General features: G+C 43.2%; 1 protein-coding gene across 1 annotated transcript; it reads left to right on the top strand.

Annotated features, from left to right (window-relative positions):
* The first annotated feature begins 416 nt into the window (after positions 1-416).
* spred2b (sprouty related EVH1 domain containing 2b) lies at positions 417-27,522 on the top strand. The gene is made up of 6 exons (XM_080448716.1): positions 417-949; positions 14,786-14,996; positions 15,704-15,872; positions 16,844-16,908; positions 23,315-23,476; positions 24,040-27,522. The coding sequence occupies exons 1-6, from the start codon at positions 924-926 to the stop codon at positions 24,862-24,864; spliced, it is 1,458 nt and encodes a 485-aa protein (XP_080304842.1). The 5' UTR covers positions 417-923; the 3' UTR covers positions 24,865-27,522.

Raw genomic sequence — 27,522 nt, 5'->3', positions numbered from 1 at the left:
ACTTTGTACATCGGCTATTTGAGCTTGAGCTTGTAGATCAGCTTTGTTTTTTAAACCTTTAAATAAAATGTGGGATATTTGGAAACATTCTACACAGATATGGTACGGGGCTCCAGCTGACACAAAACATTTTCAGATGGGGGTTAATAGGGGACTTTGGGGGTCCAAAATGACAATATTTGAGAACCAATGGTAAAAAATAGTAATTAAAAACTTTTGGAAGTAAAGCCCAAATAAGCAATTACTAACTACACTTTAGAAACAAACACGCCCAAAAAAACGCAACCGACAATATTTACAAGCAACTTCACAGAAAAAGAACCCCAAAAACGTCGCTTATAATAAGCCGATATGGCAACGCTGCGTAACGTGCCTCCGGGCCATGGGATTTGGACTCCACCATCCAACATGGAGTAGTAGAGAGATGGGGCTCAGCGGGGCCACCCTCCCTCGGTAACAGCACCGCGCATTAAAGCACAACGGAATCCTGCTCGAGCTGAAAAACATGCGCCCGGGGACATAAAAAAAAGACGAGGGGGATATCGGTACTGGTTTTAACGAGGAGGATATCGGTACTGGTTTTATTATGTGATTCACAAAGCTATGGAAATACTCAAACCGGGAGCGTATTCTTCGTGATCGAAGAAGAACGAAGCAACTGGTTGGTTGTGGCGGCGGCTCAGTCTCGGGAAGAAAAGGAAAGAGAGGGAGAGCGAGAGAGAGAGGGAGCGAGAGAGAGAGAGAGAGAGAGAGAGAGACAGTCGAAGCAGGCTAAAGAGCTGCTGCTCTCTCTCTCATCGCACAAAGACCAGAGGATATTATGAGGCGGAATGTGAGACATAGGAGCCGTAGGTGAAACAATGACGAGCAGAAAGTATGCAACCGCCGTGGCATATTATTACTCGAGGACGTGAAACAAGAAAATGATAGAAGAAACACACCCAAACGAGTAAGTAAACCAAAAAAAGACTCCCAAGACGTGTGTCCCCCCCTCCTACTCCCCCCCCCCCCCCCCCTCCACTCGTACCTATGTTGCTGCTGCTGGAAGTTGGGAATAATAATTAGACTTGGCTGGAAATGTAATGTTGCAGAGGGTAAATGTTCATAACGCACCGCAATCAAATGCGTGTTATTCTTCTTTCTTACACATGATGATGCATGGGGTTTTTGTTTGGTGGATTCGATGATCGGGGGTGTTTGATGCTACGAACTGAAGCAATGCATTGACAGTGTTGGAGAGAGAGAGAGAGAGAGAGAAGGGATTTTAGGGCCCCCACCTTGTTGGAGAGACTATTCTTGAGAAGCGAAGAGGAGGGGGAGGGAGGGAAGGGGGGCTGAAGCGTGGGTGGATCGGAAACATTTTTCTAAAAGGATTTGAAGCGAGGAGAACCAGAGGCCTTGTTAAACAACACTGTTCCCAAGTTTCAAACTTATAAACTTATAGATGTTTTGTTGTCACAACTGGCGGTCCTTGTTCGAGTTTCGTGGAAGACGTGTTTTTTTCCCCTCCGTTAAAATAAATAAATGGAAATAAACTGGCGTTTACATAAAGACCATGTTCGCTTTATTATTAGGCCACCATCTGTATGTTTGTGCTTCCAAAGCGAAGGGGAAGTCTCACAGGATATGAGAGATCCGATATGCCCCCCCATCCATCCGCCATCTCTTTCTGAATCGCTCTCATTTGCATAACCTCCACCGCGCTCCCATTCATAAAAAAAACATATATATACACGTTGTAAACGACGACTTGGGCTTGCAAAAAAATAAATAATTACAAGAAAACAACCCTTCTCCCCTTTTGGGTTAACAACCTCAAGAAGCGTGTATCATGTCTACTTTTTAGCACTGTTTATTTCTTATTATTGATCATAGTATATTATTATTTATTTGTGTTTATTTCTGCGTTTTGCTACACACTGTTATAATAACGTCGTGATGCATTTTAATGCTGTGAGGTGAGACAACTGACTATAATGAGGAACCGCTCGTTCCAAACGTTGTTCTATTATTATTATTATTATTACACCGTAAACATGCCCAATGTAACCAATTTGTAGCTCTGATCGGGCACAGATGTAACGAAATGGACCCCGCTGGTTACATTCTGTACCGTCTCGAAGCTAGATTCGGTGGAAACGTGAAGCTATTTAGACAGCGCCGGCCGGTGTGCATGTTTGTGTGTCCCGGACTCCAGGCCACCAGGCCTCGGCTTTCTGTGCTGCTCGATACGGGTAGGTAGGTAGGTTGAAGTATGCCTGCCTTGCCAGGTTTTGAGAGAGAAACAAGCTATGAAAGGTCTATGAAAACAAGCCCAAAAGAAGCGAGCCCTTCGTAGATCTGCCATTTTCACACACCAAAAAATCTTGAAGAAATTTTGAAAATTGCAAATCTTGTATGGGGTCCCTGGCAGAAAATATTTTTAGATGTGGGGGGAGGTATCTGCAGACAAATACATATTAATTTGGGGGCCCTTGACTTGAACATGTTTGAGAAACACTGGTTTAAACAACATTAGGAAGCAAGCCCAAATAAGCAACTACACTGTAGAAACAAGCCCCCCCCAAAAACACGAGCGCCAATATTTACAAGCAACTTTACAGAAGATCAAGCCCAAAGTCGCTTATAATAAGCAGACCTGGCAACCCTGCCTTGCAGGATCCCAGCCTGCCGTGGAGCGGAAGGGCGAAGGCCACGGGGAGGGGAGGGGAGGGGATGTTTGCGCTGCGGTCGCGTGACGCTGTGCTCATTCATAAAAGCTGTAACCTTCAGCTCGTCCCATTCATGCCCGCCGGACCAGCGCTACCTTGACACGAGGGCACATATTGGCTCATTACCGGAAGGAAAGTGTCAATGAGCGGCTCATCAGCTCTACAGCCCGTGAATGGATCTAGATTCTGGAGACCCTTCTGTACAGGGCACTCGAATTTGTGATATAAATGCGTGTTTTTATATATATTTTTAATGTATATAAGAGATTATATATATATATAAATAATCTATATATAAATAAATAAAATCTCCAAGGATTAACCACTTAAACCCCATATGGGTAACCAGAGTCCCTCAGGGCTCAATACTAGTGTCTTTTCTGTTATTGTGGGGAAAGCTTTTGCTGAAAATAGCTGATTGACAAGCTCACTATGCGTTGCAATGTGAACTTGTCGATCTGCTATTTTCCAGTGAAAGCTTTCCCCACAATACCGATGCTGGGGTTAAAGTGATTAATAATAATAATCTTTTCTATTTAATGTGTAGAAGTCTGAATAGCCTGTCACTGATTGTGTCAGGTAGGTAGCCTATGTGGAGGTTTACTACATAGTGAATAGCTCACCTGTTCGATGAAGTCGAGCAGGCGTGATGTGTCAGTTTACCATCGCTGCTAAATGTGATTATAGGGACACGCACACCAAAGCCACAAGCTGGGGGGGATGTATTGATCTCCTGTGGTGCTGCAGGGTCAGCATGTGCAGCGTTTCTATCGGCCAGGAGATACCCAGTGACATTCAGCTAAGGTCACTGAGGCAACGAAACATAATCCGATGCTCAACAAAAAAAGCATTCAAACTGGCACACACAGCAACGAGGAGTTATTCATTTCCTCGCCAGGTCTATTCTGTTCTTTCAGGAGCCTCTAGGCGAGCAGCATTTGATAGCCAGAATGTACAGTGCCCTCCAGATATGGTGGCACCCTTGGTAAAGAAGAGCAAACTGGTGCTGTATAAAATAAACACAGGCAATGAGCTATATATGCTACCAAATGTGAAAATCATATCATTTTGTTCTCATACAACTGCTCAGAGAACTTTCAAAGAAGTAGCTTATTTTCTCAAAACTAGAGGTGTCGAATGATTATCACCTAATTATTCCTTTTGAATAGAGTTCAAATTTATCAACATTGTCTTCATCTATTTAATGACTACCAAAGGTTTCCTACTTTCATATGGTAAAAGGTGGCAAAACATATAGGAAATACATTAGTCCAACATCATAAATAAAATTGCATTCAGATTAGAAAATTGATCTGGCCAGTTGAGAACATTGATTTGGTGGGTAGCAGTACCCATTTTGTTGATTTGGATGTATTTTATGGATCGTTGTGATTCATCAAAGCCTGAGGTCCTTGTAAGAACGGGTGTTCCATGATGCACACAGGTGTTCCATGAACTATCTTTAAAGGTGATCAAGGACATGTGGATGCTAAACAAATCAAAACAATCAATCAATCATTTCAGTTTACTTTGGGCATGGGTTCTATTTCAACATCAGTTGTGGCTTGTTGATGTCAATGTTGTTGTAGTGAAGAACCCAAAGTTTTTGCACTTATATATTTTATAGTTAAATTATATATTTTAAAGGTAGGGTAAGTGATTTTCTTTGGCTAAAATAAGTGTTAATAGCTCTATATTCTGATAGTACTCATTGCTATATAGAGTGTTTGTTCAGCAACAGGAGTCTCCATGTCTCTCCAGCTCTTTATTAAACTGAAAAGGCATTTTCAGGTCGGGATACCAATTTTATCCGATCAGGATAGAGAACTCAGTCAGGATACAGATTAAACAAGTGAAATTGGAAGTGATGACACAATGAAATTAGCAAAATTGGAACTGGATAACTATAAAAATGAAGCTGATAAATGGGCACTCTCTCCTGATTGGCTGGAATTTTGTCACCTACCTGAAAATGTATTTTCTGTTTATTAAAGCACTGGAGAGACAGGGAGACCCCGGGACCCCTGTTACTGAACAAACATTCTATAGCAATGATTACTATCAGATTGTAGTGCTTTAACTTTTTAAAAATCTTTTTGTTTTAACCAAACAATATCACCCTACCTTTAAGCACCAGTTTGAACCAAAACTGAATAACAGCCGCCATATCAGAAAGAACATGTACGATCTTCAATCTTTCCATGGCACAGCCATGGGGCAAAAAGTAGCATTTTCAGCCTCTCGATGCCAATGGTTAAACCTGCTGGTGAAATAGAACCCATGGCCAAACTGAACTGCACATTTATTTTCTTGTAACTCTATTCAAAGGAATAATCATGTAATTACATTTCACACCATTTTCTCTGTCTCTCTCCAAGCAGTTGTATTACAATAAAATAATATAGTTTTCATTGATTGTTTTGTACATAAAATATGTGTGTTGTTCATACATCCTTTTTTGCATAATCTTTACCAAGGGTACCACAGATTCTGGAGCACTGATTATCTACATTCCACGCAGCATGAGACATTATGCCAAAGGTTAATAGAAACGTAGTATGATGCCCTACACGATGCAGCAACATTATGTCAATCGCAATTCTTGTCCATGAAACCCGTTTTGTGTTATTGGCATATAGTGCATTATAATGCAATGGTGTGCAGCAACAAACCAGACACGGATGATACACTTTGGTTTGGGACAACACACTGTGCAAAAATACACTTAGATTTTTATATATGAGACACACACACTAAACCCCCACCCACAACTCTCTGTCCAACAGTGTCTGTCTTGCCTTTTCACTCAATGTTTTATCTATATTTGTCTGTATTTCTGTCAATCTCTGTGTTTCTCTCTATCATCATTTCTCTCTTATTCCCTGCTCCCTCGTCCCTCCACCACCATCATGTGGAACAGATTGTTTGCTCACAGAGTTTCCTGTGTCTTTGCAGAGCAGATCATTGCTGCCTGAACACTATCTGTAGCTTGCCTTTTACATAATGGTCTGGGTCCGGCCAGCTATATCTGGAGACCAAACAATGGTGCCGGATTGTTGGCCTGTTTTCTACGACGCTAGTCTGCGTATCAGCTGACTTTGATGACCAAGATTATAATAGCTTTGTTGCGTTTTCATTCACTTCGATATGGTATGTGTGTGTGTTCCCCTTTTTTGTTTTTATTCTATAAGGCCTCATGAGGAAAATCCTGGAAAGTGAGGACAAGCACATTATCCTCACTTTCCAAGGGTCTACTTTAGGATTAAATCTTAAATTCAGGATTGTGGTTATCTTAAGTTCAGGATTGTGGTTAGAATTAGAGTTAAGGTTAGGATAAGAGATAAGGTTACGCATGTAGTGTTGTGGGATCGAGTTAGTTGTTGGGGAATGAATGTAGTGGAATCGGTTGTTGTTGTTCAAACTAACATGTCGCATTGAGCTGTAGTCAGACCCAGACCTGCTCCAAACGGCATCATCGGCATGTTTCACATGTATCATTTGGTTTCTCCAATTATAAGTACAGAATAGCTGGGCTTGGCCACACAGATGAATACAGCGAGTATTGTATCATGATTATGTCTGGACCACCAAAGGAACATGTTAAGCCAGTTGGTTTGCTTTACTGTGATTGGCGGCTTACCTGACATTATTGGAATCATCCTGATGTGGTAACCCCTCGCCTGGCTCTGGTTAACAACTGCTGAGAAGAATTATGAGAGCAGCATTTGCAATGCCTTTGACCCATAAGCAGTGGATGTTTGTGTGTGCTTATAATGGGTGGCATCATGGGGCAGACTCTAGCTACAGCATGTAAAGAGAGAATGCTCTGCAACTGGAAGAGCCACGTTCAAGACCTGTATCTGCCTACTGAAACGGCTCCAAGAGGTGCTATTCTGTGGTTGATCATGTGCACGGCCATCTAAAAGAGAAGTTCCTACAGGGATCAATGCAGTATCGTAAAATGGCATGTGTATAGTTTCTTCTTCTCTTAGAGAAGCATATAAGTTGCAGCCCATGTTACTCGTTTTAATGTGTTGACATTGTATAACAGCTTCAAGTCTAAGGCCAGGGATGTAGTGAAGGGTAAAGCTAACTATCTATATTGTTATTTTTAAGAGTTTTAGTGAGTAAAGTGAGTTTTATAGTTCTGTTCTACTGGTGATGGTGGTTAGTCTTGTGGTATTACTGAACTTCCTCTAACTTCACTTCTGCCATTTCATGGTCACGGTTATATGAACAAACATGCAAGTGCTAATTGTGTATTTAAAAGAAGATGCAAACGGATTAGGCCATATGTTTGTTAAGCAGGTAGGATTTTATAAAACCCCATCAAAGGAATGAAAAAACAAGCCCAACATTAAGGCACATGGGAATCTAAATTAGTGTACGCTGAGCATGAACTACAGTAAGGCAAAACATCTTTCTGCCTTGGAGCTGGACAACCATAGGCTATGCAACCAATAACGAGAGCAACCATTAACATCCTAATATAAATGGTGGCTTGATCAACTGTTTTACACCAAACCCCGATGTCAGTTGGAAAACGAGGCATAACTTAGATTTGATGTAATACGTCTAATGTGTCGGACTAAGAGGATATGGTGCATTACAGACGGGACTTTGACAGCTTTTCCATCACCTATAAGAGGTTTATAACCAATCAGCTTAGTTTCAGTACGGGTCATATTTCCACAGCGATGGAGGGGCCCGCAAAGTCACCTTGGGGAAGCTGGCTTCCTCCTGGAATACAGTTACATCTCCCAGTCCCCAGATGGGAGGTTATGGAAAAAGACTTATGATTAGCCTTGTTAGACAGCAGCAGACTGGAAGGAAGGAAGGAACAGAGCAACCTGGGCAATATATCGACATGGACTACTACATTTTTGAATCTCATTGTTAAATATAATTGTTAGACTAGTTTTATGTGAATGTTGTCTACTGAAAAACTTTGAAAAACTAAATACAGAAGCTAGACATACTAGGCTACTAGCTACATTTACATGCTATGGCATATACAGCATAATTCTCCAATGATGTTCAATCTACTGAGCTAGGACTACTTTAGTAACTAAGCTATTATGTTTGTGCTCAAATGAGCCTGTAGAATCTGCTAGAATCTTAATTCGTTTTCACAGGTTAATCGTCGTATGCCATACAAATAATAAATGGCACTATGGCCACCTTTTTGTATTGTCATGTTCTGATATTAATATGAATTAATTAGCCGCTACCTATACCATTCAGTGATTGGGATTTGAGCATGCCAGTTATTGTTACAGGCCAAAGGCCAAAATGTCTAGAACAGGGGTTGTCTGCTCAAAAGTAGACCAATCAAATCACAGCTGATGCCACTACATGTATGACATCGCAATCAGGAAATGCAAAGCTCATGGAAGTGTGAAAGTTGAATAATGGTAGATAATCTGTGTGTTGATAATCTGTCCATGTAAAAACTGACATGTCAGTGAAGTTCTTGAGCCCCTTTCACACATGGAATCCATAATATTGCTAGATAAAAAATATCTGGCGAATGCAGTGGAATAGATATTGCCCTCTATGTGGCATTTCATATGGTGTCTGTTCCCACATTAGATGACTGTTATGGATACAGTACATTAATGATTGTGCTATAGATGTCTAATTGCAGGCAATACAGGATATGATGTATAATGTACGTAAATGATTGTAATGTAGCAACATGGCTAGAAGAATAGACAAAAGATTCCTTATTTCAGAGTTGGACGGTCCAATATCCAGACATTTTTGTAAAATGCTGTTTTCGGCTGTATTGCTTGCTCTGTTTTCCAAATCTTCTGCGCCAAAATTGAATGCCGTGCTCACAGGTCGTGGGATTTAAAGCGTCACTTCCAACGTTGCTCCAAAAGTACCGTCATATTTTAATTCCCACGACCATTTCATTCCCAGTTCAGCTGCGGGTGAAGATTCCCACATTACTCACTACAAGTGAGAAAGGGTCTTTAGTTAGCCTAACATTGTTTGACAGCTTTGTACTTGTAGGTGAAGTATTTATAAAGATAGCTATTCCTATTTGCCCAAAGGAGACCTCACCACACCTGTCCACCACCAGCTTGTCAATGCCAGGACGATGCCATTCAGAGTTTCCCTGTATAGTTAGGGTTTTGCCACTGAACACCACATTGCAATTTGTGTGGCTTTATTCATAAACTTACCTGACCTAGTAATTTGCTATCAAGATTGCAAAGAGAGGCCACTTTGTTATTGGTCTTCTTGGGCACTGATTCTTTGATATAAAATGCTGTAGGTTAGGCCTGGCCAACTGAACTGTAGGTTTCTCATTGGGGGATGGGTGAGCCAAACTCACAGTGTGATTGGTCAGTTAGCTATGGGATGTTAGCTATAGCTCTATTCTGCAAGTTTATGACCTTTGTGGGACACACACAGTGTGCAGCCTAGACATGTGAGCGTTGCCAATAACTACAGCTGATTGACGGATTGCCGATGAGACTTTCCCTCGGGGGGCCTCAAGTGTCAATAGTCCTGAATAAATTCCCCTCACCCCGCTGACTAATGATCTGCTTCTCACACTCTGTCTGTATATCTTTCCATCTCTCTCTCCTCTAAAATTCAGTCATGTACTTTGTAGAGTGCTACTATGTGGTCCATTCTTTAAAGTATGTCTTACGCTGTCCCTGTGGACACACAATAATCCTCAGTGTTCATTTTATCTATTTGTAACTCTGAGAGTGTACAGTACAGTGTAACCAAAGGGGCTCTTATGGGCCTATTTGGTTACATTTGTACACCCTCTGCTCTGAGTTAACTTAGTTGAGGCTTTTACTGTACAGCATGTAAGGTCCTTCTGTAGGCTACCATGATTGACAGTATACGTATTACATACTGCAATTCTGAAAATGGACAGTATTTGCCCTAGTGATGTCACCACCAGGACTTCTAGCTGGCCAACTTTGTACTTTGTATCTATTTATTCATACATTCATGTATTTATTTTGTATTTATTCCTGATAAAGTCACTTAAGTATACTTTCCCAGAAAGCGATTCATGTCCTGTGCAGGGGTGTGGAGCAGAGTTTGTCAAGCAGGCCTGGGGTGTGGTCTATTCACTCCTTATCAGAGGAAGTGAGGCTGCTCTTATCACACATGGCTGGGCTGCCCTCACTGGCCCTTTTTATCTGTTACACATGATGCGCTGGATTCCTAGCCTGATAACAGACCCATTGCGGTGTTGTAATGTACACTCCACTACACAGTAAAAACCTATTAATTTAACTCGGAGTGTGCAAATGTAACCTGTACGTGTCAATTTGGTTGCCATTTGTAACACCCTCAGAGTTATAAATGATAAATTAATACTGGGGATTTGACGGTGTAGATTACAGACAGGTCAGACTGGGTTAGGTCTACTTGCTAGATATTCATTCTTAATGTGTTACTATTTATGGATAATTATAAGGTTTCGTATGTTTTATTTTATGTATGTGTGTGTGTGTGTGTGCGTGCGCGTGCATGAGTGTTTGCGCCGTGCATAAACAGAATTAGTGCTTGTATGTCTGTTTGTGTACATGAATGGGTTCACAGAATTAGGTATTCATTCAGCACTCCTCGACCTCGTGTGTGTGTGTGTGTGTGTGTGTGTGTGTGTGTGTGTGTGTGTGTGTGTGTGTGTGTGTGTGTGTGTGTGTGTGTGTGTGTGTGTGTGTGTGTGTGTGTGTGTGTGTGTGTGTGTGTGTGTGTGTGTGTGTGTGTGTGTGTGTGTGTGTGTGTGTGTGTGTGTGTGTGTGTGTGTGTGTGTGTGTGTGTGTGTTGCTCATTTCCTAGCGCAGTGGTTCACAAACTTTTTAGCTCAAGACCCAAAAGAGAAATTGGACATTTGCCTGGGACCCAAATTAGACTTCTTAAACCTTTTATTTTATTTTATGGAAATTATTAATTTATTTTATTCATGAAATACATTTGAAAAATGTTGGAATTGTTTTTAATCGATAAAGTTGTGATTTTTCTTTGTTTAACTATTTTTTTAAAAATCTTTTGAAATAATATATATATATATGCTTTTTTCATTTTATGTAGGAAACGAAAGAAAGGGGATATTTACTCACGACCCATACAAATTGGTCTGTGACCTAAACATGGGTCCCGGCCCACTTTTTGGGAAACGGTGCCCTAGCGTGTAGAAGTAGCACAGTGCCGCTGGTTGTGGCTGGCTGGCTGTGTGTGTTCCAACCACAGATTGCAGGGCTGCGTCTACAGACTGTGTTTTAAACATGGGTCACGAGACGGCACAGAATGTGACGAGTTCATCTCAGGGAGTTGATAGCCGGGATCATGTATCTCAAACCACATGGTCTTATTTAGCTCAGAATCTAGCGTTATTTCTGTTAGAGAGCTGGTTGTGTTTGTTTGTTTGTGTGCATGTGTGTCCTTAAGTCATTTTCAAGCCACTTGTGTACTAGTGTATTGTATGCAACTTAAATGTATGGATTAAAAAAAGTACTTTGTGTGCCGTATGTGTGATGTAGGCTCCTTCAGTTAACTTCTGTCAGACCCATTTTATGGGGACTTGAATGTAAATTCTAATTTAATTTAGTTCAAAAAAGCATTAAGTGTGTGCGTGCGTGCATGTCATAAATGTCTTATGTGATGAACTTCTAATGCGATGGACCTTTTTTAAGTCCAATTTAATTTAATGGATTCAAGTGCATTAATGTATCTGTATGGATTCTTTAGATGGGTTTGCTGCCTTGTTTTGACTGTTCTTTCTTTCACCCTGTATGTCACTCAGTCATTCAGTTTTGTGAATGTGTGGGTGGGTGCTGGTGAACCAGTCTTGCCACCTGTGTGTGTGTGTGTGTGTGTGTGTGTGTGTGTGTGTGTGTGTGTGTGTGTGTGTGGAGCATCAAATCGCTGAGGCTGTCTGAGCTAAAGCTAATTATGTAACAACGCCTTCATTCACTTCAACTCTCTTTATCATTCTCACGCTGTTGTCGTCTTTCCTGCTGCCTCTCTCCATCTCCCTTGTTATCTTTCCCTCTGTTGCTCTCTCTCTTCCCCTCTTTCGTTCTTCTCTGCCTTTACCTCTCTTTATTTTCTCTCACCCACCCACACAAACACAGGCCAGGCATCACTGGAATATGCAAACAGTGGTGTATCCTGTTTGTGTCACAGGTCATTCATGTAGATCACTGTCGTGTCATTGTGTTGCAGCCAAGGGTGGTGGCTGCCATCCTTGAGAAGGCTTTGTATTTTACTGTACGACATCCAATTGCCCTGTTGTTGGAATTCTTTGTTATTGTATTGTTAAAAAAAGTGGCTTGATGTTAATCAAATAGTCTAAACTATAGAGGCGACATTGGTTTTGTATACAACAGTTATTTCCGGTCAAGGAATTTGATTGTACAAGAGGCATTCCAACATATCAGTCCCCTAGCTACTAGCTAGCCTGTTATATACCCACCCACTGTCTGGGCTGACTAATATTTGTATTTTTGTCGATGGAGTCCTGAAAGACCAAGGTTATATTTGTTGGCGTAACCAAATCAATGACAGAACCATTGACAAAATCATAAACTGTTGTCTCCCATGACTTGATAAATAATTTAGTTTATGGTGCCACCATTGTGTACGAAAGTAGTATCACACTCAAGGTCATGCTGAATGGACCGAATCACAGCCATTATATCTACACAGTGTAAAGCACTCCCTGTTGTGTAATGTTACTTAAATATAGTGCGTGTCTGCACATGGTACCTGTGAATTGACTGCATCACTTTACATGACCTCAACAGGGCCACTGTGGGCTTGCTGTTAGGGTGTAATTTGTCACCTACTGTATATATATAACTGATATGGAGAAGTTGTAGTTTTCTCATAGTTGGAAGCTCATTGGTCTGAGAGAGAGTGATGGTTTCCTCCCAGAATATTATCAGTTAGGTCGGGGGCCGGCAACCCACGGCTCTGGAGCAACATGCAGCTCTTTTAGCCCCTCTCTAGTGGCTCCCTGTAGCTTTACAAAAATATATTTTTTCACATTTCCATTTTTATTGATCGTTGCTGTAATAGGCCAAAAATGACACATCCATTTTTACGTTTGCCAATATGGTAAACGTTTGTAGAATAAATAAAAATGTTCAACATTTCTGTCAAATAAAATTTGCGTCATAGCCATTCTTTGGCGACGTGCCAGCCAGGTGGCTTGTGTAAACAAACCGGTGTGTGATTCCCTGCTACACTATGGATTCCAAATGCAAAAAAAAGTAATCATATTTAATGAATGTTCGTTTACATGTATTTAGTCATTTGATAGGCTAATATACACTTAATAGCCCATGTTGCCTTCATTATTAGGCTCAAATATGTTTGCGGCTCCACTCCACTGTTTGGGTCCAAAATGGCTCTTTTAACATTTAAGGTTTGCGACCCCTGAGTTAGGTTATTCTCAGTATTTGTGTGCGCATGTGTGTGCACACACACACACATGTAAGTGAATGCATTTAACACATGTCCTGGTACAACACCTCCCACCCTACAGAGTCTGGCCCCAGTAAAGGCGTGACTTTAGACGCCCTCAAACATTCTGTCACTGTGTGAGTCCAACTAATACAGCTACTCATTAGCAAGCTTTCATCTTCATACTCAGAGTTGTTCCGTTAGAGTTGTATTAGAAAGGCTGGTGATACAGCCAAAAATGCTGGATCGGGTATCGGAACATCTGTACTCATAATAAGCATGTTTAAAGATTCAGAGTATGCCGTTTCTCACTTGAAAGAGATTGTTCAGGTAACCCTAAGTCATGGTTCATTGACATGACGTAACTGAGGGCGACCAGGTGCACCGGGGGTCATGCCCAGGGTGCACCATCCAAAAATTCTAACAAAGTGAATGGTATCAAAGTTCTTTGAACCTGCCTCCATCAGGGATTGACAAAATAATTAAATGGGAAATGTAATAACAAGGTGTTTCTTTTTCACCTTTTGTGGTGGTTTGGATAGCTAGATATCCCAGCATTGCCATGCTGCCACCCAAGCAATGGGGATTTGTAGAAAACAAGTAGACCCAGTTTCTGGGAATTATGGACGACCGGGTTTGCAGAGCATGCCCACACTTATAAGTCACGAACCAAGCCTAAGAAGATCACAAGACTGAGTTATTGCATGTCATTCTCAACTGTTTTGAGAGATTAAAAGAACAGACTACCTGGTATTTTCCTATCCCCTCATCATCAGATTACTGTACAACATTTAAATGCTTTTAGCTGAGTGCTTCAACAGATTGATATAATTTATATTGTGATATGAGACTTTATATACAGTATATATTGTCTGGGATTTTGATGATCATATTATACTGTAAATGTTATGACGTTTTACTTAATCAAATTGTCTGAAATTGCAATCTATCCGAGTCAAAATAAAATTGGTCATCATCAAGGTTACCATGGTTTTCATTTTCAGTTAGTTTTAATTCATTTTCAAAAGATTTGCTAGTTTAGAATTAGCAAATTGCAGATCTGCAAGCTCACAATACATCGCTTGGCGGCACATTGTGAGCTTGTAGATAAAATAGCTTGTAGATCAGCTATTTTAGCTAAAGAAAAAATGTGTCTCTGTGATTTTAGTTAGACGCAATACAGTTTCAGTTATTGTTTTTTTCCCCAAAGACTTGTTTTTGTTTTTATTTCAGTTGACTAAAATGTTTTGTCAGTTGAATTTGAGTTGAGTTTTCATTATTTCATTTTAGTTAACTATAATAACCCTATCATCGCAGTACTATTTATCAGTTCTAAAAATAAAAACAATTCTTGTGTATAACATGGTTATTAGTTTTGTATTTTTCCGTAGTTCTTTATATTCTGTCATTTGTTTTAGATTTTTGTTTTCAATTGAGTTTAAACTTGCACCAAATTTTGTCACATTATCGATACGTGGCACAACTAGTCTAGTGTGAATGCTGAATAATTGCAACGCTTGTCCTGGGTTCACACCTAAACTGTCACTGTCTCTCTGTCTCCCTCTCTTCCTTTGCCTCTCTCTGCATCTCAATCTACTCGTCTCCTCTCTTCCTCTCCCTCTATCCAGTGATAGCTACATCGTGCGTGTGAAAGCGGTGGTGATGACGCGGGATGACTCTAGTGGTGGCTGGTTGGCCCAGGATGGAGGGGCTCTGAGCAGGGTGGGTGTGTGTCGGCTCCTGCCCCCGGAGCTGGCCCCGAACCTGGCCCCTATGCCGGGCTCCAGTACGCACTCTAGCCACTTCCTAATCCATGGTGAACGGTTGCGGGACAAACAGGTACTGTGAATAATTGCTGTTATGCGTTGCATACAACAGATGCACATTAAAGTCCAGCTTGGAGTTATATTCAGAACAGAGTAGCAGCAGCCCTGTAGTGTCTCCATAATGATAATCAGTTGTGTATGGAGGAACATGGAATCACACAGATGAATGAAATAGTGATTCATGATTATTCATGGGACTTGCTGATGTAATCACGCATTACGTTTTTGTTTGACAAAGATGCATGCACATACAAACAATTTTCCTTTCAAGGGGCCTTCCCCAGAGCCTACCTACACAGTACATTCCTCAGTAAGTCCATTTGGTTTGTACACTCACTGCGTTGATTACAATTTCTCTGAACGCACTTCATCCAATTTATTAATTTATGTTCAATACCTGTTTGTTAGTAATATGTGTGCGAAACCGGTGTCTATCTCAGCTGGCACTGGTCAGAAGGCAGTTTCCTCTTCACAGTCTGACATCTTTGGCTATACCTCAGTAATTTGGCACGAATCACCCAGGTTTGCCTCGTGAACCCGTGGTTCACTTGCTAGGCTTGTTTGACAACTGTCAAATTGTTTATTATTAATTCACTAGAGGTATTTCCTGTCATAGCAGCATTTCAGTTTACCCACAGAAAGTTTGCTTACTTGAAGGTTCAGTGCACAATGCTCGCTTGGTCCGCGCTCTGATTGGCCCGTCCGAATCGTGATTGACAGGTGATCCTGGAGTGCCCGCTGAGGAAGGACCTGGTGTACACCACGGCCACGCCCACCTTTCACCACTGGAAGGTGGAGGACAGGAGGTGTGGTCTGTCCTTCCAGAGTCCTGCTGACGCCAGGGCGTTCGACCGGGGCGTGAGGAAAGCCATCGAGGACCTGGCAGAAGGTATGAAATTGTTTTTATTTTTGCTTGCAGAAAAACAACAGAAAGCTGAGAAAATTTGACTTTTATAAATCCTTTAACATGAGAGGTGCCTACATTTTTTTTGTTGTGATCACGTGTACTCTTCTTCGGTGCTTCAGTTTTTGGTTAAAAATAAGTTTTTGTTAAGACGTTAAAGCTCTATATTCCAATAGTAATCATTTTTATGGTGTGTTTATCTCCAGCTCTTTAGTAAACATAAAATACATTTTCAGGTGGGTTACCAATTTCATCCAATCAGTTTTTTAATAATATTTCATTTACAATTTTGTTAGCAAATTATTCCTTCCAATTTCACTTGTTTATCCTATATCCTGCCTGAGTTCTCTCTCCTGATTGGATGAAATTGGATGTCCCAACCTGAAAGTTTGAGCTGGAGAGATGAGGAGACCCCTCTTACAGAACAAATACTCAAGCAATGGTTGGTACCAGAGCCATTAACTGTTATTTAAAAAAAAAAAGAGTAAATTACAGATGGCACATCATCACAAAATAACTAGTGTTTCCTGGAATACTTTGAACGTCAAAGATGTATTAGAATCAATGTCCAAGTCGAGAGCACTTTGAGACGCATTCTGTGTTATGCAGTAAACATCCACAGTGTCAACTCTTGAGAGTTTACACTCCTAAGAGTTACAACTTGATAAGTTAACACGGAGGATTATACTGTGTGTACATGAGCAAAAAGGTTTAGTTTTAGCTTAACCACTTAAACCCCAGCATCCGTATTCTTGGGAAAACTTTAGGAGAAAATTGCAGATCTACAAGCTCTCAACGCGTCTCACTGCGATCGGCTATTTTCAGCAGAGAAATGAACACGGAGCAAAAACGGAAAAGTCACTAGTGGACTCCGGGTCAACCAAGTATAGGGTTTAAGAGGTTAAACAAAGCATCACTTTACACTGTATGTTCATGTTAAACTCTTCTCGCCGTAGGTTCCACAACGTCCTCCACAACACTCCAGAATGAGGCGGAGCTGGGCGACGACGACGTGTTCACGGTAAGCATGCTCTGTCCGGTGCCGCTGAGCCAGGCAGTAGTTTACCCAGTAAGACCTGAGGCCCATTCTATAAATGTCCTAACAGTTTTCTGAAGTTTTCTATATCAGTCGTGCTCAAACGTTTCCATATAAATGTAATTTTTTTGTAAAAAAACGGGCACCAGTATAGGACTGCTGGCTAAACGGGCACCAGTATAGGACTGCTGGCTAAACGGGCACCAGTATAGGACTGCTGGCTATTCTGGTCAGTGCCCAGAATGAACTTGTGTACCATTTTGTAAATGAAGAGGAGCCCAGTCAGTCAGTGCAGTATGCATGTACATAGTAATATCCTCAGTGTTCATTTAACTCTGAGAGTTAATGGGTCCATTTGGTTATATTTGTACACTCGCTGAGTTCGATTAACACTCAGGGTCTTATGGTGTAATCGTGATATCAGACTCAGGACCAGTGTTAAACATATATAATAAATAATCCAACTATATGAATGGAAAGGGGCCAGGCACGCAAGAAACAGGATCACAAACGTAGTCATAACAAAGTTAAAACGTGGTTTTTGCACCATAAAGGTGTTAATTTAACTCTGAGAGTGTAGAAATGTAAGCAAATGGACCGGCCATTTGGTTATGTTCCCTTAGAGTTACAATAGGATAAATGCACACTTTAGGTCTTTACTGTGTGTGCACGCTTCCATTGGACCGCCATATCAACTCATTGGTCCACTATGGAACTCCCATCTCCCCTCATGGGAAACTTCTCAAGGTCCTGTTTCCCAGGGGTAGAGGCTTTGGGATTGGGGGTGGAGTGGGGGAAAACCCTGTCCCAAGCAGCCTTATCTTACTCATGGCTTCCCACTGCTACTAGAACGACTAGACTAGATGAAAACTCATGCATAAAAAAAAAAACGCACCGCATCCGTTAAGATGAAAACACGTGCATTGAAAACGCATCTCATTCGTCGCGAAGTAGAGTCCAGCACAGAGGCACCACTGCATGTCGCAGATAATCTGCTTTGCGTAATGTGTTTGTATTTGTGTGCGTGCATTCTGTGAGTGTAGACATTCATGTGAGTCCGTCAAGGCCTCGCTCCTTTTTTAGTTGATGTCAAGCCCCCCCTTCCCCACCACTGTGTAACCTGACACCAGGGGCAGCAGGCAGGGTCACAGGGTCACTTCCTGTATTCCCCCACTCCTCCCCCCACCCTCTTCCCTCAGCAACTAGCCCTGCTCCACTCTAGCTCTCTCTTCTCTTTCTCTCTCCCACTCCCATCCCATCACCAGCAGTCCCACCCCCCCCCCCCCCCCCCCCCCCCTCCTCCCAATCTCCCCAGTGGAGTGAGCGGGAGCCCGAGCTAAGGTCTGGCAGCTGTTTCCCAGCTCACCGCTTGATTTACGAGAGGAAGTGCCTCGTGGCTCATCTTTTTGCCTCAGACCGTCTGTGAGGGTCCCAGCTAATAGCTGCTCAGAGATTACAGTCTCCAGTGTGGAGAAACACACACACACACACACACACACACACACACACACACACACACACACACACACACACACACACACACACACACACACACACACACACACATAAAGCACAAGGGGAAAGAGTGAGGCTGGAGTTGTAGTAGGTGTAGCTCATACTGTACTATAAAAGTGTGACTGAATCTCCTCAAAAGGGACAGGTAGTTTTGTTTGTGTGAAAAAAGCTGTACATTTGTAACCAAATGGACCCGTACCGTACAGGTCCATTTGGTTATATTTGTACACACACAGAGTTAAATAACACTGAAGATTTTACTGTGTACCCACCATGGCATTCTTTTATTCCAGGAGTTTAGACGGGGCGATGTTTTCAGTAATATCACTTTTTTTTTTTTTGTTCCTGGCAGCGTTCCCAGTAACAGGAAGCAATGTGAGCTACAGGGTCAATAATGTATTTGAATGTTTCCTGACAACGGGAGCTGCTCTTTGATTAATACAGCAGTGCTGAGGGCAGTGGCGGCGGGTAAAGCTTGATTCATGCTTTGTTGTATGACCGCCTCACTCGTCGAAAACAACCGGTTTTCAACTGAGAAAACAAACCAAAAACCACGCCGCCACCCTGTCGTACGACGAGGGTATAAACTAGGCTTAATGCTGTCCATCAGCTTTGCCAGAGAAGTTGAAATGCAGAGCAATAACCCCGGCATCCCTGTTTTGGGCACATTTTCAAAACAATTCACATATTTTCTATTTCTTTAGCAAAATTGCTCACAAAAGCTAATGAAATACATGAGTAAATCGAGGGGTCTAGTCTTTTTCCCTTTACAAAAATAGCTAAAATATCAAATCTACGAGGTCTCAAGGCGTCATGACGCATTGTGGGCTCGTACATTGGCTATTTTCGCTATTTGACGTACAAAGGAAGTATATAAGGCTTAAGTGGTTAAGAGAAGCTCTGTCTGTGTCTGCACAATTTGATAATGGATCCGTTTCATTTAGTGCAAGACCAGATGACAAGATGATTTAGGAGTAAAGTGTACCAACATTTTTTCACATGGTTGACAAAAATGATACAACACTTTTGCATACTTCCGTGACCAACAACTCATCTACTGCTATGTAAATTGTTTCCCAAAGCTATGGGTGCAGCCAGTGTGCTGGAATATTTAGAAGTAGTTAAGTGTGTTGGACTGTGGATACCAGCGTCCAAGGGAGTGGGGGTGGACGGACGGGGGGCATTGTAGCGCCCCAACCCCCACTGCCATCTCTGTATATGTTGGTGACCTTTCCTAAAGTTAGCAGTGGCGGCGGCGGCGTGTATGTGAATGGGGGGGGGGGGGGGTCATTGTGGACAGGGGAAATGCTGCAGTAGATTTACGACCCCTGGGGCTGGGGGGTTAGCGGAGCTGGGATGGACATAGTTCCCAAATTATTCCTCGTTGGCTAGACCTAAACTTAACCCAGCCATTCCTCTTGTCCATCCCTCCCTCAATGAGAGAGGGGGGGGGGGCTGCTGAAAGATGACTTCTAAGTATTGACTGGGACATATTAACTGGAGTCTGTAAAGTTACGAGTATTTATAGTTGTACTTATCACCCAATATAAAGAGAAGATGTCCAACAATGTAAATGTCACTAAATGTCCTGCTGGTCGGTCTCTTTCATCTAACTTCCTGTCTTCTCTGCACCCCCCCCCCCCTTATCGCTGTCTTCTCTCTCTCCTCTCTGTCACTGGTGAATTTTGCAGCTTGCAGTAAAACAAAAAGGGTCCCGTCTGTGTTTTGAATTAGCTGCAGTCAGTGGTGGATGCCAGAGAAGAAAAGTGGGTGGGCTTAAACTGGGTTGGCTCCACCCCCCCCTCTGGTAACATCCTCTCCAGAGGGGCGGGGCGTGGAGTGGAGGTAGCATGTTATGTTATTTTTGGATGGCCGCTCTGAGGGCTTTGTAAGAAAGCTGGTGGAAATTCTCCACATGGCAGTATCCATGTGGGGAGCGCAGCCCTGGACACAGAGCAGGGATATAATGGGGATAGCTTCAGCAGACACACATGCTGTATGCCAGACCTGGGTTGAAGTCCTATTTGAGAAATTATACTCTGTGTGTGTATATGTGTTGTGTGTTTGTGTATATATATATATACACACACACACACACACACACACACACACACACACACACACACACACACACACATGTATATCGTCTCTGTTGGGCAAAAACCTCTGTATCTCCATATTTTAACTTTCTTCTTTTGTTAATTAGCGCCCTACTTGATCATACTACAGCATCACACAGCATAAAAAATGGCAGATCTACAAGCTTGAAACGTGGCGCGGAGCAATGCGTTCTGTGCTTGTAGATCTGCTATTTTTTTTATTTGAATCCTGAAAAGTACGTTTTCGTTTTTGGACAAATGAGGTTTCCACCCGACAGAGACGATATGATGTTTGTATACACACACTCTTTCTGTTTTTTTTTTTTTTAACCAAGTCCCGAGTTCCTGATGGACAGGGTCTGCCCATGCCCAATAAGACAGTGTGACCGCTAGAAGGTTACGTTAGCACAGTCATGCGAGTTTTAAAGTGAACATACTGTAGGACACTATACTAGACATCTGTACTGAACAGTACTGGTATGGTCGGCGCTACCCATCTGCTTCCCTGGCAGGTAAAAAAAAGAAAAAGCTGAATAACATGGACCAGACATTTGTGATGCCAACTCCCACATGAATGACAGTGTTAATTTATGTGTGCCATTCTTGGAAGACCTGTGATGAGTGAAAGGAACCCACTTTCTGGTGTGTGGAGGAATTCATGTGAGGACATTTTAATTATATGCAATACCGGCTGCGAAAACCCAATTTTTCTGTCCCCCCGAACATGCCGCTTTGCTTTCTGATCCTACAATGCCCAGAATTCATTGCGAAGGCTTGGTTCTAGAGCAGTTCTAAAGCCCATTGCCCCTTGTGGCAGAGAGGAGAATGGCTGATAAGGGTGACTAGGTTAGTACGCTCACGATGACAATCTTTGGTGTTTTTTTTGCTGTCTCTGCGATAAAAGCGTCTTAGCACTATGTGTCGATCATTACTTCTATCCATGAAAGGCAAGGAGATGAGGTTGGAAAAATTTGGAGTACTCCTTTAAGGGGAACTTGTATGCACAGTATAATCCCTATGCATATCTCTTATGTGACAATTGCACACACAAACCCACACAAACATGTTCCAAGGGTAGTGTGGAGTGACAAGACAGGAAGAGTCACTTCCAGCCTGTCAACTGGTACTCTGCAAGCCCTCCCTCCAAAGCCTGTCCCGCTGTCTGCCTGTCTGAAATATCCGTGTGTCTAAAATCGTTCTGTCTGTCCGTCTGTCTAAGTGCTACACGGCAGCGGCCCATGTGTTTAGTGTCTGGCCAAGGTTTGGCTTGGACCCCGGCCCTGACGGCCCTCAGCGGAAAAGGGACAGGATACTGTGCACACACACATACATATACTCAGCCGGAGACACCGACGCACACACTCAGAGAGAGAGAGGGAGAGACAGAAGACCTGGAGCGAAAGAAGTGAAAGAAGCCGATGGAAAACGGAGGAGAGGTGGAATGTGGAGAGAGGGAGCAGGGAAGGGGGCAGCTGATGGAAAGAGGGAGGGAAGCTAAATGGTATATAGCTTAAACGGAGGAAGATGGTGGGTGAAACATTGCAGGGAGAACATGAGTATGTTGAAGAAAGTCTCATACTTGGTCGCCGCGACGCGTTGTGAGCTTGTAGGTCTGCTATTTTCAGAGCATAAATTAAGCTCAACAGTCCAGTTGTTTAGAGTAAAAAACGCTGCAGTTGCACAAAGTACCAACTAAGGACCTCCTTCTGTTTTACAAAACCCATGTCTGTCTCCATGCTGGGAAAAAAGTGATCTGTTCTTTCTGACCTCGTCTCTTCTCCTTCCGTCTGCATCTGTCCTTCATCGCTGAAGCACATATCACAGATGAGATCAATAAACCCTTATTGATAGCACCTGTGAACCCAACATCAGTAGCGTTCACCTGGATTCACCTAGTCTGTATATCATGGAAATGAGCTGGTGGTCCTAACTTTTCTTTATATGGGAGTGAACTGTAAAGCTCTTAGCCACTTTGAACCCGGATTCTGAACATACACCGAAAATGGCAGATCTAGCGCGTTGCAACCTGCTGTGAGCTTGTAAATTGTCTATTTTCAGCGATTTGGTGTAGGGAAAAAAGGAGGGGACCAAGTATAGGCCCCTGGGTGGGGATCTATACTTGTAGGGATGTTGGGTTTAAGTGGTTAAACAGTTCAAGACAAGAGACGACTTAACCCTTGGAATAAGGCAAATCCAGTGGATCTCATAGTGGGGTCCGGGGACCTCCAAGGGCCCTGAGGGGGTTCCACGGGGTCCCCAGCAAATTTAGATATTATAGTGTCATTATCAGTTTAACCACTTTAACCCTATATACATCGGCTATTTGAAAATATAGCTACAGTTGCACAAAGTACCAACTAAGGACCTCCTTCTAGCCGATCCACAAGCTCACAACTAGTCACGATGTGATGCCTTTTTTAAATATTTTTGACACATTTTAACAATACAAATCTTGTATTGCGGTCCCTGGCACAAAATATTCCACAGAGTCCACAGAAAAATACATATTTATTTGGGGGACCTTGACATGAAACTTGTTTGAGAACCACTGTCCTATTGAACTGTGCATGAGGCAAGGGAGCTCATGGATAAGACATCTTGCCAACCAAAGCTCACACTTCCTGTTTTTCCCCAATCAGAGCTGCGCCCGAGACTTCCTGTTTTTTAGTCCTTTTTGCTTGACCGTGGGCTACGACTGACACAAACTATTTGTTTTTGTATCTTCCAATCAGAATGCAGTTTTCAGCCCGTCTTCCTGTGTTTGTTTGTTCCCCCAGAACGCCACGGACAGCTCATCCAATTCCTCCCAGAAGCTGGAGAGCTCTCTGCAGCTGCCACTGGAATCCTCCCCCCTCCCCCAGAGACACAACTGTTTGCTGGGACATTGTCATAACCTCCACGACCCCTACCGCCTATCAGACCACTATTTCCTGGACCAGGTGAGGCAAAAAGAGCCATTATGGACCGCCTACATCACACCAGAGAAACATGTAGAGAAATGTGTAGAAGATGTACGGGACTAAGCTCGCAGCTCGCTAGACCGATATGCGCCACATTTCTTGTGCATGCTGCCAGTAGGCCAATGTAACTTTCAATGTAAGTCAAAGGCATTTGGATCAGGCGGAAACCTTACCCAAATGTGGAGGTGACTGATGTCAGTCATGATCTATGACTTCAGTACTATGACATCAGTACCATGTCATAGACTGGACACATCCACATAGGGAGCCATGCCGTTATTAGACCTCGTCTTGTTTATATTGGGTGATGCAATAGAAATTATTTTCAGTTTTAAACATACTGGAGAACAAAACAAACGTGTGATCTTGCAACAGCTGACATTTACAAAGTTGCCAAAATAACGTAGAGGATGTCTCTAGCTGTTGACCTTTCAAAAAGTGAGGCATACAGTTTGATTGTGTAATGCAAAACGACATCAGTGATGTAATAGTAGTGATATGGCTAGATTTAAAAACGATGACACTCTCTTTCTCCCCTGCAGTCCCTATCCCGGCTGCCTCGCCACGTCACTTTCCAAGAGGATGAGGAGATCGTTCGCATCAACCCTCGTGAGCGGAGCTGGGAGCACGGCCCCGAGCGCCTCCGTATGGGTCGTCAGTCGGAGCGCTCGTGGCTCACAGGCTACGAGGACTACCGACACGCCACCGTACGCGACAAGTTCATCCATGCTGACGACTCCTATGAGTCCTACGTCCACTTCGCCAAGACGGAGGCCCAGAAGCACGACTACACCTACCCTTTGGCACCTGTCTCCCTGTCGCCCTCTGGCTCCGACCCCGCCCTAGGACCCTTGGCCAATAAGGGCCATGGCGGCTCGTACCGCCACGGCGGCTTCACCTCTTCCTCCTCTGCGGTGGTCTCTGCCCAGCCGCGCCCGTTCCTCCCAGGCTCTTCTCCCTCCTCTGGCAATGGGGGCAAAGGCCGGAAGGCGCGGCTGGAGGGCACGGAGCGTGCCCACTGCGAACACTGCGGCGAGCCCTTCTACCTGGGCGAAAACCGGCGAGGCCAGTGTCAGGACGCCCCGGACCCTGTAAGGGCGTGCGTCCGACGGGTCAGCTGCATGTGGCTGGCAGACACCATGCTGTACCACTGCATGTCCGACCCCGAGGGGGACTACTCGGACCCCTGCTCTTGCGACGGAGGTGGCGAGGGGACTGGTGGGGGGCGGCTGGGCACGCGCTGGCTGGCTCTGCTGGGGTTGTCCATCGTAGCACCCTGCCTTTGCCTGTACCCTCCGCTCCACACGTGCCACCGGGCCGGGCTAGCGTGCGGCTGCTGCGGAGGCCGGCACAAGGCTGTGAGCTGAGGGACCCGAGATCAGCCTGCCTCCACACAGACACACTTCTGGGGTGCAGGGGACCTTGTGGAGAATGTGTTTGAAAGTAAACGCGCTAAGAAACCAACCCAACACAAGCACGGAGGAGGAAAGGGAAGGGACTACAACCGGAGAGAGACGAGCTCTAGCTCTTCTGCCTTGGTTTTTAGAGATGTTTTTCTCCCCAAATTTCCAGACAGACAATGAAAATAAGCCAAAAAAAAACATTGGTGCATATTTTAAATTTTTTTAAACATTTTTTTTCTTCTGTTAAACAGCCCGAAAAGAAGATAAGCTCCCCCCTATGGCAGATAGTTCTCTCACCTCTCTACATGGCTGTTTCCTCACTCTGTTCCCAGTGAGAGAAGTCTCTTTTTTTCAGGGGGCCTTTGTTTGTTTGTTTTTTTTTGTTTTTTTTATAGCTGACTAATGTATCACATATGCAGGTACTTTATACTTTTTACACTGACTCGACGTCGAAGAACTTGAATTTAATTTCTGTTGTACTCCCACCCTCCCCTTTGGTGTATGTGTGGCCGTTATATATATTTTTAATGTTCTGTTCCAATAACCAGGGCCAGCTCAGCTCAACTCCACCTTGAAGAGGAGTCAAGACACTACACCGCCATGTGTGTGTATGTATGTGCGCACGTGTACGTGCATCTACATGTGTATATTTACGTGTGTGTGCGTGTGTTCCTTCCTACATAATGTCTGTGCATGTCCACATGTGGCCTTCTGCGTCAAACGCCACCGCTTAATGCTGAAGCTACTGTACAGAGCCTACATAGCCCCTTCACCATTAAGAACACCATCTAAATATTTCACCGAAGGCAGCGTGGTACTCCTCTTATTCTGCTCAATATCCCAAAGATAAGTCTATGTTTTTTGTTGCTATTTATTTTTTCACTGAATCATCCACCAGCCAAAGGGTGCTCACCAGCCGTTGCCAGTGATTGATTGACTGCTCAGCAGAAGAAACCCTTGCCTCTGGGTAAAACACTACAATACCCCAAGAGAAGCATCCGTCCCTCCCATTACCCCACCCTCAACTCCTCCCTCTCGTTTTGTTATTTCAAACGGTGCCTAAACGCAAGTCAGGAACCCCATACAGTTTTCAAATGCCCCCCCCCCCCCCGCCCCACCCGCTCAACGTTCGAGTCTGTACTTGAACCGTTGCGATTTTAAGCTCTGATTTTTACAATCCTTCACAAAACCTTGGCTGGTAGGTCCTCGTCATGTGTATTATGTGTCCTGCAAGGGCTGAGCATAGACGGGAATCAAACAAAAACGTACTGCTGAAATGGTTCCCGCAATGCCTTAAAACAGTGTAGGTAGGAATGGTTAAACGTAGAACCTTTTCCCCAGTCTCTGCAGTTCTGTTTGCTGTCATAAATTGAGGGTACACGTTACGGATCCGAGGAATCGGCCCAATCCAACATGTATTCATTAAGCTTGGTAAAAAAAAAACTTATTTTTATATGAAAAAAAGGAACTTGGCCGGTTTCTACTGAGTGTATAGCGTTATACAATCGTTCTTAATACACGCCATTCATGCTCCTCCATACAGTCCTGTGTCACCTGCCCTTTGAGTGACACTACAGCTACTCAACTGCATCTTCTCCACATTGAAAGCACAACACTACACAAACGTCCACTTAGGTGCTTTCTCTTTTTGCAAGGTTGGTTTAAATGTTCTGGGGATAGAAACGGGAGTGCAAACAAATTTGGAAAAAAAAATGTCAGGGAATCTGTATTCTCCTCCTGTTCATGAGACATAGGGAGTTCATAACACCACAAACCACCTGAAATGCAGGGGAAAGACTGCCCTAAAAGAAACAACCCTGAATTTTGTTCTAAGGAAATGTAACTGTCTGTAGTGGAAATTGGTGTGCTTGAGGATGCCCTTTTCCTCTCTCTGGTTTGTTTGTCCCGATGTATTCTGTTCCATGTATCAGTTTGCAGGTTGCTCTGCGTCTGTGTGTGTGCATGTGTGCCCTGTATATTTTCCACTGTAATGTATCGGTGGCATAAATTCAAAACAAAAGGAAATGGCTCGGCATGGAATATATGGGCCATCGCCAACACCTAGCCAATCAGTTCTGTGTTGAAGGTATGATGCATCATGGGAAAATGGGACCCTTCTAGGAGGGACCCCAATCAATAGGGTTTTAGGAAGTGTGTGTATGTGTGTGAGAGAGCTTTCAATCTATGTTCTATCTCCGTCCTGCCCAGTGTATGTCTGTCTGTTTTCTCCACTCGTCAGAGCCATTTACAAGTGCCTAAATGGATCCTTTCTCTCTATCTTCTCTCCTCGTGTATTTAAATTGAAATTAAGAAATGACTCCCTATATTGAATTAGACTCTCTTTTTTTACGCTAAGTATTTTTACCTCTGTAAAAAAGAGCAAAAATTATATTATATATATCAAGTGTATGTTGTACATTTTTATTTGTTTTTGTTTTGTTTTTTGTTCTGTTTTTTTTTTTTTAATAACTCGTTTCTACCATGTACAATGGATGTAGCTCTTGGCTTTCGAGAAGAACAGGAAGTACTTTGTAGATACTGAACGGTGGCCAGGTCTGTGAGAGAACTAAATGGTGTGTGTCTTACCTTCCGCCTCCAATAAAATGAGCGAAAACAGTGAAA

This window comes from Gymnoscopelus braueri (genome assembly GCF_963280865.1).
Source record: "Gymnoscopelus braueri genome assembly, chromosome: 14".
In the NCBI taxonomy this organism is placed as follows: domain Eukaryota; kingdom Metazoa; phylum Chordata; class Actinopteri; order Myctophiformes; family Myctophidae; genus Gymnoscopelus; species Gymnoscopelus braueri.
This window is presented reverse-complemented; position numbering and strand designations above follow the sequence as displayed.

Coding starts and splice junctions, on each gene's coding strand:
- spred2b (XM_080448716.1), top strand. CDS start 924: ATGATAGAAGAAACACACCCAAACGA. Junction 14,997..15,703: donor AACGGTTGCGGGACAAACAG/GTACTGTGAATA, acceptor CGTGATTGACAG/GTGATCCTGGAGTGCCCGCT. Junction 15,873..16,843: donor CATCGAGGACCTGGCAGAAG/GTATGAAATTGT, acceptor TTCTCGCCGTAG/GTTCCACAACGTCCTCCACA.